General features: G+C 44.4%; 1 protein-coding gene across 1 annotated transcript in view; it reads left to right on the top strand.

Annotated features, from left to right (window-relative positions):
• The window catches only part of TRABD2A (TraB domain containing 2A), a 79,635-nt gene extending 72,213 nt beyond the window's left edge, over positions 1–7,422 (top strand). Inside the window, exons 6-7 of the mRNA XM_037373888.1 lie at positions 2,712–2,969; positions 6,499–7,422. Of these exons, the coding sequence (XP_037229785.1) occupies positions 2,712–2,969; positions 6,499–6,679 (439 nt within the window). The 3' untranslated portion in view covers positions 6,680–7,422. The remainder of the gene's footprint in view (positions 1–2,711; positions 2,970–6,498) is intronic.
• The last annotated feature ends 5,344 nt before the right edge of the window (positions 7,423–12,766 follow it).

Below are 12,766 nucleotides of genomic sequence, written 5' to 3'. Positions count from 1 at the left end.
TGCTCCAACTGCACAGCAGCACAAAGGACAGTTTATAAATAGTGCCACAAGTTCAATCAAGCTCTTACTGTCTTATTTTGGGCTTTAACTGTTGATCCTGATTTTAGAATACATATATATGGTAAAATATTCATCACACAATCACAGCCTTAATTAAGGTGCTTCCTGACTCCTCTGTTAACTGCTATGCTGGGAGAGGGAGCTGGCCTTGGGGAAGAAGGACATGCTTTTGCATCTGTGTGCTTTTTCCTGTGATTGCTCTGTCAGTCCTGGGAAGAATTGGCTGCAGGAAGTGTTGCAAAGGAGGTTATGTATATGAGTGTCTGTTGTTATTAGAGTTATGAGGCTGCAAGTATCAGAATAAATAACTGGCCGTGCAGGATAGAGGTCATCCTGTCTGTGCCTGTAGCAATGCTGAACTCCAGCGTGGTATGGACACGAGTTTGGCAGGGGAGGCTGCAGGCAGCAAGGCACTCAAATCTACAGGGGAGGGCTGGTGCCTGCTCTGTGACTTTCACAATTAAGGAAAAGGCACACAGTGGAGAGACACTGCAGGAAAGGGAACCATAAGCCGATGACCTTCAGAGAGATCAAATCCGTTGTCTCTGGAGACAACTGGGTGGGGTCACTCTGTAAGGTGGAGTTAAAAGGGTGGGTGATGTGAAGGTGTTGTGGAGGAGAGTGAAAGGGTCGTGAAACTTCAGGTGATAAAGTGAGAGTGTGACAGTCACAAGGATTTTGAAAGGGGTCAATAGCCCAAGACCCATTCTGCACCAGTCTCTGTCACATAAAGTTCACCACGTGATCAGTCTGTGATTTTCCTTGCAAGAAATAAGACTAAAATCTCTTCGTTTTCCCTCTACTGTCTTCCTCATGTTACAGTCTACGACTTCGTTTCACCTGTTTCAGGATGAACCCTTTTTATTCTCCATCAAAGAGATGTGCCCACAGTGATGGGCTAGCTTGAAAATGGCAGTCATGCTGAAACATGTCTCCTTCAGGACCTACTCCTTGCGATGCTATTGCAGGGCAGAAAGGAAACACGCTATAATTCTGGAAAAGTTTTACTGACTGAAGCCAGGTTTCTGCAGAGTGGTGTGTGGTCTTGTTACTTTTCTGAATTTCAGCCCAAGCCAGTCTTCAATTTTGTCTTCTTACAGATGACTGCTGCATCTCTTCTCTTTATGAAGTAGTCATAAAGATCAAACAGATATTTTTGTTGTGCTCTGTGTATCCACAGAGTGGACTGAATTTGTGCGTTTGTCCAGAACGCTCATGAACAAATGACGAGGGGGAATTGCTTTGTTCCAATGAGGATAAGTGTGGGCCAGCAGAGTGATGAATGGACAGGAGACTGCAGACTGCCTGCCTTGGAGTGTACATGAGGAAATGTTGCTTACTTTAAGTATAATGAAACAGATCTTGAGGAATCAAGGTAGAGCTGATTGATTGTTTCTTCAGTATTTCACCTTCCTATGAAGTTGGGTATGCGTAGCCCTTATAGTTTTTTTCTGAGGGCTTTGACTGAGTGCTCCTTTGGGCTTCCAAGATTTGCCTTGTGAGTTTGTGCATGCACATAGTCTCACTGCAGTATCTCACTTGCTGGAGCTGCTTTGTAGTGCTAGATAGTGGTGCCAACCTAATAGAGGATCTGTGCAGCCAGAAAGCTGAAGTCCTGACTCCTGCTCCCTCATTACTTGCTATAAATGTGGGCAAAGCTCACTCCTGCATTGTGGAAGGGCTATGATTCCTCTGCATTCTCCTCTCCACATTGACCTCCATACTTGTCTGATACAACCCTTTAAAACCACAATTTCATGCTCCCTGGTGTGCTTATCTGAGTGGTAGGACAGCATTATCTTCTTTTTTAGATCAGCATGAAGTCATCAGTGCTTACACTAGAAGTGAATGCCACAACAGTGAGTTGAGCTCTGGTCTCTTACGTGTCAGACATGTCCCCTGACCTGACGTTTTATAAAGGCTATGCATTCACTGCTCTGGACCACCTGGCTTCATGAAAGAGAAAATTAGATGATGGTGAACTTGGCAGCACCACAGCTAGTCTGCTTCCAGTTGCTGCAGACTAGATGGCCCAAAGAATTGCTTAATGGTATATTGACCCATTCCCTTCAAAGATGGTAATTCGCAAGATGCATTTCTGCAGCTATGACTGCAGTCTGTGCCCTAGCTCATTACTTGTCTTCTCCACCAGTGAGACCTGTTGGTCTAGAACTGGCTCCTTCAACTAGTGTGCCTTAGCTGTCCTGTCCCTGCCCCTTCCCCTAGCCCTCCAAGTTAGTTGGCTCTGGGCAGGAATTGCTGAAAGGAATAATCTGGTCTGTGTTCCGCAGTACAACAGACAACAGGAATGTGGTTTGACCTCTTATGACTTAGAGAGTGATTCCTTTTTTGTCTCTTTCTAGATACACAACATTATTGCCAAGAGTTATTCTACCATCAGCCAGACTGCATTCTTTCTGCAGTTCCAGGTTACCACTTTTCCAAAGCTTTTTTTCATTAAAGAGAACAGTTTTCATCAGAATATTGAGTTAAGGAAGGGAGGGCAGGAGCACAAGATAGAGAAATAAGCATCCAGCTGAGACATCAGGGAGAAATACTTGTTTTGTGTGTGTGCCTTGATGGCATCTGTACCAGGATTCTCCCTCAAAGCCCTTTCAAATATTATCTGTGTTCCCTCCTCCTTCCAGCAGAACCCCCCCCAAAACCTTGTTAGCCTTTTCATCATCATCACCGGCACACAGCGCCTATGTCACATCCCAAGAGCTCCCACTGCCGTTGCATGCCCGGAAGGAGGAGGAGGAGGAAGAAGTCCTACCTCACCTGCTGCTCCCTGACAGCATCGACATGCTGGAGAAGGTAGACAGGAAGTACAAAAAGAAGAAAAAGAAGCAGCAGAAGAAGCAAAAACTGCGACAGTTTAATGACCTCTGGGTTCGCCTTGAAGAAAGGTACCTAACGGCTGGGAAGGGTGGAGGGCTTGTCATGTAAACTGGACTTTAACTTGCAGTGATTAATCCAGTACTCCAGACTTCCACAGGGGCTAGATACATGCTGAGGGCAGGATGTGACTTTCTACCTTACCGTGATTCCTGCTGAAACATTTGCTCAAGGCTGCTTGTGCTTTTAATGACAAAACAGCTTCTGCTGCATGGTTAGGTTTGTGGAATATTGGGCATAATACAATAGAAGCCTTGTCTAGACCATTTTGCCTTTGGGCTTGAGGGATTGTGAGCATGTGGTAGTCCTCTATCACAGAAGGCTGGGTCCTGTGGTAGATGGTATAGATAAAAGCCTTGGACCTTTTTCCAAGAGCTGCTGCATATGTGGAAACTGCCGTATCAGGCATGTGTACTCCTTGCATTTGGACAGTTTTTGTGTAGTATTTTCAGTTTCTGTATTCTTCCAGTCTTAAAAAGCATGTGAGCCCTGTGGCATTACTGGAGATCTGGAAAGGGAGATGACAACCTAATGGATGATGGAATTGATATTAAAAATTGAGTGTATTGTATATAGGGGCAAAGGTTCACACATACCCCCTAGTTTTCAACCAGAAGAGCTTACTCGACTACAAGAACTACAGCAGCCTGCAGAAAAAGCTAACTTGTCCCTCACTAACTATATTTAGGCCTGTGGCTGAATGTGTACCTTAATGTTTCCCTCCTGTCTAATAACACACAGACCTAAGTCTGCTCACTTTTGTACTCTATGTCTCTGTATCTCTGGTATCTAATACTCAGGTTGAAAGCACTTTATTTTTGTGGTACTGTACATAACAAGACAGGTCAGGATGATGGGGAAAAGCCTGCAGTTCTTGAAATGAAGCTTCTACATTAATATTTTTCTTTCCTCTGAAGAATATTTCTTCCAGCTCCTTGAGGTACTGTGTATATCATGGTTCTTCTATGCCTCTTATATCACTTCCCTGGGTCTCAGCTGTACCACTTCTTTGAGTAAGACATTGCTCAGGCTGGATGCAAGCAGGTGCAACAGCTGTTGTTCTGCTCTAAGCATTCAGCCATTGTCAGACTTTTTAGACCAGACTCCTTTTCCTCGTTTCTACAGTAGTTTTTGGGTCTTATCTCTGCTCTTCCTTCCAACCCAAGTCTGAGTAGTCTGGAGAGAAAGAAAGATGAATAAATGTGCATGGAGGTTTGCATGCCCACTGACAGACCTACAAAGAGTCCAAGATTCACCAGTCAGCAAATCCTTATAGTCATCATATTTGATTTTGTCTTTTAGTGTACCATTGACTTTCTATTAATGTAGTTGATACCAGTTGTTTGTGAATGGGGTTTTGGAGCTTCTGTTGAAGTTGGAGTCTCTATGATCTCAAGATCCCTCCCTGCCAGCACACTGACGTGTTCAGTTTTTCACATGCAGTTGTTCATATGAAACTCAGGGAAGTCAATGGACACAGTGATGTGAGATACACATGCACTTGCAGCATCAGTGCCTTCAGAGGAAGAGGGAAGATGGGAGGATATGCTACTGTGACTAAATTGGAGGTACATACTGGATTGCAAGTACTGCAAGGCAATAGTGAGGTAAAAAGCAAAGGTAACCTTAGGAAACTACTGCATAAGCCTGGGAGCAGTGAATGCCTCCTTTCCTCCTTTTGTAATGTTTCCTTTTTTCTCCTGCTAATTAAGTCATCCTTTGTGCTAGAAACTTACCCAGGTACTAGGTGACAAATTCTTTTTAGGGGTGTGGGTCCTTAGCAGGAGAGAGCTTGAACTTCTAGAGGTGGAGGTGTTGCTTGGGAGTACGGGGTAAGACAGGTAAGTGATGTTTATTGCTGCCTTGGGAGATCGCTGCACCCTTGCTACAGAGGGAAAGCCGCGGGTGTCAGAGAGGCAGCTGCCGTTCGCGTACAGCCCCCACCTGCTCCGGGTCTAGGCTGTGCGAGGCGGGGAACGTCGGCCCCGCGGCCCCGCCGACACCCCGCGCCGCGAGCGGGCCGTGCCGTGCGGGCTGGGCTGAGCCGACAGCGCCACCTCGTGTCCCCACGGAAATGCAGCCCCCTGGGCTCAGGCTCACAGGTGCGCAGGGCACGGCTCGCTGCGAGCCTCAGCCCTTGCTCTAAGCACTCCCTGGGGTCCCCAGGCACAGGTAGCGCTGTCAGGTTTCTTATGTCTGGGCCGTTCACAGCTTTCCTCCTGTGAGCCTGAAAATGTGAAAGGCAGAGCTCAAGTGATTTAATGCAATCTTATAGTCCGCTTGGCAGAGTGGCTTTCATTTGTGCTCCTGTATGCATCAGCTGTCAGGTGTATTTCTTTGATGTGTGGCCAGCTGGCTTCTCTCCAGTTACTGTTCAAACCTTCTGTGGGGACCTTCGGGTATGGAAGGGTAAGTGTCTCTAAAAAGGATACTAATTGCCTTCAAGTTTCCCAAACCATTTTTCTTAATGGGAGTGGCCAAAATAAGGCAAGAATGGTGCACAGCAGCGGGGGGAGTGGCGGCAGGAAAAATTACTATGCCTTTTTATTTGGCAGGTAGACTTGCATTTAATTTTGTCCCCATTTGTCTTCTGGTTCCACAGAGCCCCATGAGGCCCTGGGGTGTACGTCAGCCTTAACAGCTGTGGGGTCAATCATAGTTTCCAATACATTGACAAAAAGAACGACACCTGTGCAGTATCTGACCCTTCTGACTCTTGACCTGCCATGGTGTGGGAGCTTCCTCAGTTTGGAATGGTTGGTGTTTTCAGTCTGGAGCATACAAATTTCTCTCCTCCATCACATGTTGCCATAATGGGAGTTCTGCATCACATAGCCTCTGACTCAGTTCTTGTTCATCACCACCTCAAAGTCCTCACTACCACTGGGAGATACTCTGGGATGTGGTGGTCGTTTCCCGGTGACTCTAGGATGCATTTCTGGAAGTAGCTCTTCCTCTCCTTAAAGCATGTCATGTAAACCCTTTGTAATTCTGTAGTACAGGAACAAGTTTGGTCCATGCTAAGATGCACATACAGACATGGCAGGGGAAGACTGATTCAGCTGAAAGCAGGTGCCTCACTCCTGCTGTGCTCAGCATGTTGCCACAGTTACAGTCCCCTGCAAGAAAGCTTGTTTTCTTCTTGCATGTTTTCTGCTTAGCTGAAAGGTGCTAGGAACATGGTGGTCCTGCCCATCTGAATGTGTGGGAGCAATGGGCAGGCTGGCTGGGTAGGCCTGTGTACAGGGCAGGTGTTCAAGGGCTACCTCCACCCTCCTCAATCTCTTCCCCCTCAAGACTGGTTTGCAGTTCAGCTGGGCAGCACCCTGGTCCATATGGGCTGTCATGGGAGCTGCCCACACCGGTGAGGAAGCGATGAGGCAGTGCTCTGCCACCAGGAGACAGTCCTCGGGTGAGCATGGAACCAGTACAAGAGACCATTCCCAGGAGCCCAGGAGACTGATGGTGGGACACAGAGGCTGATGACCATGGAGCGGTTCTGGGCTGAGTCTGGACTGATGTTCTTCTCTTGCCTTGCAGTGCTACGGACCCTCCTCCCCGGATCCGCATCATTAACGGCTACATCACGGTTGAACCGCAGCCCCGGGGCCACAGACGGTCTAGTCACGCTCGTGCAGACACTGGCAGCGCTCACCAGCTTTCCCGTTCCATTTTCCTCCCACTATTGACTTTGACTTTACATATGATAAGGCTGCATTGAAACACAGGGGGAGACAAACTGCAGGGAACTCACCTTAAAAAGCGAAAAAAAGAAACTTACATGAAAAAAAACAGAAATAGAAGACTGAGTGGGACACCTGTTCTTTCAGGTGTTCTTAAACTGCCTCCTTTTCCTGAATCTGGATCATTAACACTATTAACTGGTTTGACCTGCCCAAAGCAGGAGAAGATATTTTAATGAAAGTGTTAGTTATCCTTCTCTTGCAGAAGAATGATTTCATGTTATCCCATAATGCTTTGGGGAGATTATAATGTTTGCTATAACATAGCTGTTGTTTAGCTGTATGAGCCCAACTAAATTACACTTTTTTCACCTTCAGTGCCTTGTAAGAAGATTTACACACACTAACTTGTTTGTTAGACCAGAATATCTTGGTCATACAAGCACAGCTGGGAAAGAGAGGTTAGTATTTTATGTCTCTACTGGGTAATACTTTCAATTCTTGCTCGTTAGGGCTCCAGATTACATTTAAAGGTTCATGACAACACCTTCTACAATAGAATAAACCACTAAAGACTTCTGAACACAGAATGTTTCTGCCGCCTGTTTGGTGCTGTTGTAAGATGGGTACACCTGGACCTCCAATGGCCAGACAAGTTTCATAAGCACAAACTAATATATGTTTAAGAAAAAATATAACCTGGGAGCTTCGCAATCATACTGTTGGATGCTTCCAAAACAGGAAGTTCTCAAGAGCTGATCTGAGAAATCCAGATGCAGGTTTTCCCTCTCTTTCTACATCACAAATACATAGTTATTTTATAGATGGAATCACTTTTGGGGATAAAGGGCTTTCTTTTCCTTTTCTGCACAGTTAGACTTCATTCTAGGAAATCCTTGCAAGTTTTCCACCAATTTCAATGGAAATTCTCAGACTTTCCAAATTGTTTTAAGTCCTTTGCTGTCTACTTAAAACGGACATGCTGTTGACTGTTGAATGTAGGAGGCTTGGAAGTGGTGATGAATGGTTTTCTCTGTTTGTGCAGGACAACCTCATTATCACACTGACTTGTTTAGCGAGCAACATATCCCTCCCTCATCTGAGGAGGGTTTCATTGCCTGGGAAGGTCTCATAGGATTCACCCATGGGAAGGCTTGGAGCCAATGTGCTGAGCCTTGTACCTTGGAAACACAGCAGTCACCTGGCCAAGCGAGACAACAGACCCTCAGGTTTTCCTTCCTGTGCATGTACATATGCTTTGCTGCTTTTTTCATTGCCTCTAAAAAGTACCTCTTCTCATTCTTCTACTGCACATGGGAGGAGGAAAAGCAAATGGTTCTAGCTCTCTTAACAGTTCTTTAATCTCTTAATCTCAGATTTCAGACCCCCCTTCGGAAGAACTGAATCTGAACAAATTCTCAATTTGCTGAGGAAAACTGAGAAAGGAGAGGCTAAATACCACAGTTTGCAGCCACACTGTGGGGAAAGAAATATATCTAGGCTGAGGCAGAAGATGGAACCATCTTATTGTATGTTCCTTCTTATAGGGACTACTACAAGACTTCAGGGTCCTGAATGCGTTCTGGCTTCCTTGGCTTTACACAGCAGCCGGGCTGGTGATGTGCCGTCCCTTGTCTCTCTCTCTGGTTGATCTTTCACTGGTGTAAACTGTCATAGGCCTGGTGGGTCCAGAGCTGTTTTCCTTGGCCTGAATATGACCTGAGGGGAGCAGATTAGATGGCAGATAGCGTGGTTACAAGATGCACTGCAGGCCTGACAAACTGAGCACGTGTGTACTTACCAGTGCACCTGAAGGGGCATCAGATACATTATGTCCAAGTGTGTTCTGCCACTTGCTACTCTATGCATTGGTAGTGCTTCTCCTCCCCCTCTCCTCTGTCCTTCAGAAGTGCATGAAGAGGTATGGCACAGGTCCAAAGGGCTCTGGAAGCACTAGGAGAAGGGGCTGAGGCATTTCTTTTCTCCATTACAAGACAAAGGCTGCTGTGTAAAATAGCCCCAGACTGACCTTTCCCTTTGTTCCCTCCTCCATGGTTGCTCCTGAGTGTCACCTCTGTGAAAGGAGCTGAGTTGAGTGGAACAGCCATGAACGTTTTTCTTAGGTTGGCATGAGGGAAGAGTAATTATAAAACACTCAGGAGTAACAGAGACCTGAAGCAGCACTATGGATAATTCAGTTCTGGTGGCATAACTTATTTTGTAGCCTGTGTCCAAGTGCCTGACTATGTCAGGGAAATAAAGATGTCCTTAAACTGTGATTGATTGTGTGCCCACAGAAGCTCCATCCTGGGGGTCTTTCTGCAAAGTAATCAGATTCTTTCAAGGTATTCTTGAGGGTCTCATGAGCTTGGCTTGGTACCTGTGAACTAACCAAGTGGTTCCTACCCCTCACTTTTTCTTCCAGAGTAGTCTTTGCCGACTGGCCATAGGACACCAAAGTCTTGAAACTGTGACTGGTATGGAGAGCAGAGCCTTACTTAACTGCACGTGCTACTCAGCTGTTTACAGTGACCACTGGGGAGTGCTACACTGAGGTCCAGTTGTTTCTCCTTAGTTCCAGAATAAGAAAAGTTTACCAGGACTGGAACAGCCTGAGGAGCCATCCTAATGGCCAAGGTCTGCTCAGGTATCACCCTTCTTTGAGCAGGAGAGCATCAGGAAAGCAACCGGTCCCATCATGTGCCTGGAAGACTTCACTGTCCCTCTATCTGTCCCTCCCAAGCAGCTGAGATAGTTTTTGTGGCCTTGCAAGTGAGATACTGTCAGGCTTGTGATGAGTAGCAGACTTGACTCAGAAATAACTGTGAAAGGTGCAGGTACTCCTTTCGTCAGTGCAGGGGCTGAAATCTCATGTTGTCTCCTGAGCTAGGTGCCTCTGCATTCTCTAACTGCTATTACAAAGTGTTTGTTACATCTGAACATCCTGGTCTCCCTTTTCCATTCTCTTTCCTTTGTACTTACTGATTAACCTGTGCACTTTGCTGTTCCCCTTCTTGCTTAAATAGTTCTCATAAATCCTCTCTCCAATGTTCTCTGTTAACAGATCTGTTTTGAGATGGTTGGGACTCTTGCCATGGGTTCCTTGTGGTCAAGATTTCTCTTTCTCTGTTGGGAGGCTCCTATTTGAAAAGTTATTAGCAGAAATTAGAAACCTACTCACTTCAAAATGTACTAGTTTGATAATATATTCTATACACCACCTGATCAAATTGTAATGTTGGAGAGTATATGTTATAACTATTGCTGATTTTCAGCAGTGTATTGTGAATTCTTGTGAATATTTGTTGCTTGACTAAGCTTGACTAATGGACTACTGTATTTTGATATATATGCTTTTTAATTATGTTAAAACTTCACATTTATGTATATAGCAAGGAAAAAAAAGGCAGACAAACATCCTCCTTGGGAAAAGGGCTTGCTGTTTCCTGAGATAGTCAGCACTTGCACTTTATTTCTACTTGCTGATAAATGGACCAGGCGTTAGACACCATTTATTTTGAACTTATTTACCTTCCAACAGCTACCTCCTGCAATTTCACAGCTTTTTCTTTCTGCTGCTGCATTGAAGCTTTATTTTCTGATATGGTATTTGGTTAGCAACTAGGATTCCTTGCAAAGCACTGCAGGAGGCATGACTTCACTCAATGTGCTTTAATACACAGTAATGTGCTCCTACCTGACACAGAGTTTCTGTGAACTGTGAATGCTCCTTAGCAAGCTGGTGATGCAGTGCTGGTTTACTTTCAAACTCTTTCAGATTGGGATGTGAAAAATAAAAACACTTAAAAAAATAACGTTCTTGTTGTTTAGATATGGTCTAAAAATGTACACATCCCTCCTAAATAATAATTACAACAATGTGAGAGGGGATCAATAAACTTTGTGGATTACCTCATTCTAACTTCTGACATGCCTTAAGGACCTTGCATGGTTTTGTTATTTTAAAGGTGCAGAAGCATAAAAGAACACAAAGTAATGCAAAAAACCTTGCTCAGTGATTTGTATTTCTTTCTTTTCACTTTGAAACTTTTGAAAGTGGGTGTTTTTTCCTGTTTTTAACCATTCATATAGCAAAATTACACTTCTAAAACAGATTAGAGGGAAGAACTGCAGGAGTTACATGAGGCAGGTAAATAAATAAAAATTAAGAAATCTAAACATATTGTTTCTTTTTTTTTTTTTTTTTCCCTCTGTGTTCCTTCTGTACTCTCTGCAACAACACTTCAGGGGAAAATATCGCACTCTTTAACTAGGGAAAACAGCCAGGCACTGAAAGAGCAGATCCCTCTCTTTGAACACCACGGTAGTCTTGTGGCTGATCTTTCTTGTCTCAGTAGAGTTGAAAGCACAATTACTCCTTAAATATGATAACAAGCTAATATAGTTCAGTGGGTTGTTATAGCCTCTTTTGATCAGCTATTTAAAACACTGTGACACAGCCAGTGTGTAGAAATCAGGCTGAAACCTCTTAGATAACCAAGAAATGTGCTTTAGAAGATGTATTTCTCCAGTGGCTTGCTGTCTAGAAAACGTGGACAAAATATATCATTTACCCTTTAACACAAAAAATAAAATCTAAGCCATGAAAATTAATAAAAGGTGATCTTGTTATATCCATGGTGAAACTGATTGCTATTTTCTACCCTCCTACTCTGCTTCATCCAGACTGCTATCCTGTAACCACCAGTGAATGCACATGAGGTTTATTCAGGTCAGGTCTGATGCTGAAATTAATTTACCTTTCAAGATCACAGTCCTGTTGTGGTGCAGGTTTGTTCTTATCAAAAAGACTGTGTGTATCAGTAAAGGCTGGAAAAAGTGTCTATCACAATGTATTAACACTCTTGCACACAAGCAGGTCACAGCTATACTGAGTGGGTTAAATGGCATAAAATTAGAAGCACACAGTGTTGCTGGGTGTTCCCTGTGCTTCAGGATAGCAACAGCCACCCAGCATTTGTGCTCTGAGGACTGCTCTGAAGATACTTGTGGTCTAGGCAGAGAACTGAGGCCCCTGCCTTTGATCCTCTGAATCTTTCTGAGGTGTGTGTCTTTCTATATGGGTATTGCCAGCAGTGTTCAGCTATACCTTACCCAAGAGCTAGGTTTTCCAGTGCTCAAGCAACCAGGTACTACATGGGAAACTGGGCATCAAACAGTTCAGAAAACCTCCACCCTGCAAACACTCTGACCGTGGTAAACTTACCTCTAATTATACAACTTGTGTCTTGAGTCATTTGATCATTCAGATTGCGACACCCATGGAGAGTTTATTCCCTCCAACACTGCAAACAAGTGAAAGCTTTGGATTTTAAAATGTCATTTCTATGTGCCTTGATATTATTTTTTTGTAGATGCATAAATAATTGATACCCAGCATAAAACATACTGTTACTGTCACAGCTCTTTCTCTGATACCTGTGACAAATGACTACAGGTCTTTTGTGCATTCTTCCATTCTGATAATTTTAACACCTCCCTTTAAGGATGTAGCTATGCATGTAGCTTTAGCTTCATGCAGCTGAAGACAAGAAACAGTATTTTAACTTCATTTCCTGACAAATGTTACTATTCGTGCATTGTCTCAGATCTCCCTTCTCCTCCTCTTCACACCTCACCCTGGCTCTAAATTAGTCTGTGCAATTTTAGGCAGTACCAGCAGAAGGTCAGGGGACCTGCTTTCTACATGTGGATACCTAGTGTGGGAACTGCCTCTAGGGTCCCCACAAAACAAGGAGCAGAGCTAATGCCTTTTTGCTGTCAGGTAGCTCTGGGGTTAAAGTACTGGGTAAGACCTGTTTTCAGCTCTGTCTTTGCTAGAGGAGATTTGAAGCCACAGCTCCTCCAGGTGCAGTCTAGCATCCACTGAGAAGTTCACTGGAGGGAGGTAGTTCCTCTCTGTGTAGGGTGCATGGAATATGTAAATGTTTGTTAAGCAATAGGTGAACATGACTTACAAGTTTAAGAGCTGATTACCAGCATCTACCAGGGATAGCTGTGATCAGCCACTGAAAGCCCACCTTCCTGCTGCCGTTTCTGTACCGGCTATTTGATATTCATTGGATCCAACATGTAAACATTCCTGGGACATATTTGAGGTTATC

The sequence above is a fragment of the Falco rusticolus genome, chromosome Z (genome assembly GCF_015220075.1).
Source record: "Falco rusticolus isolate bFalRus1 chromosome Z, bFalRus1.pri, whole genome shotgun sequence".
NCBI lineage: Eukaryota > Metazoa > Chordata > Aves > Falconiformes > Falconidae > Falco > Falco rusticolus.
This window is presented reverse-complemented; position numbering and strand designations above follow the sequence as displayed.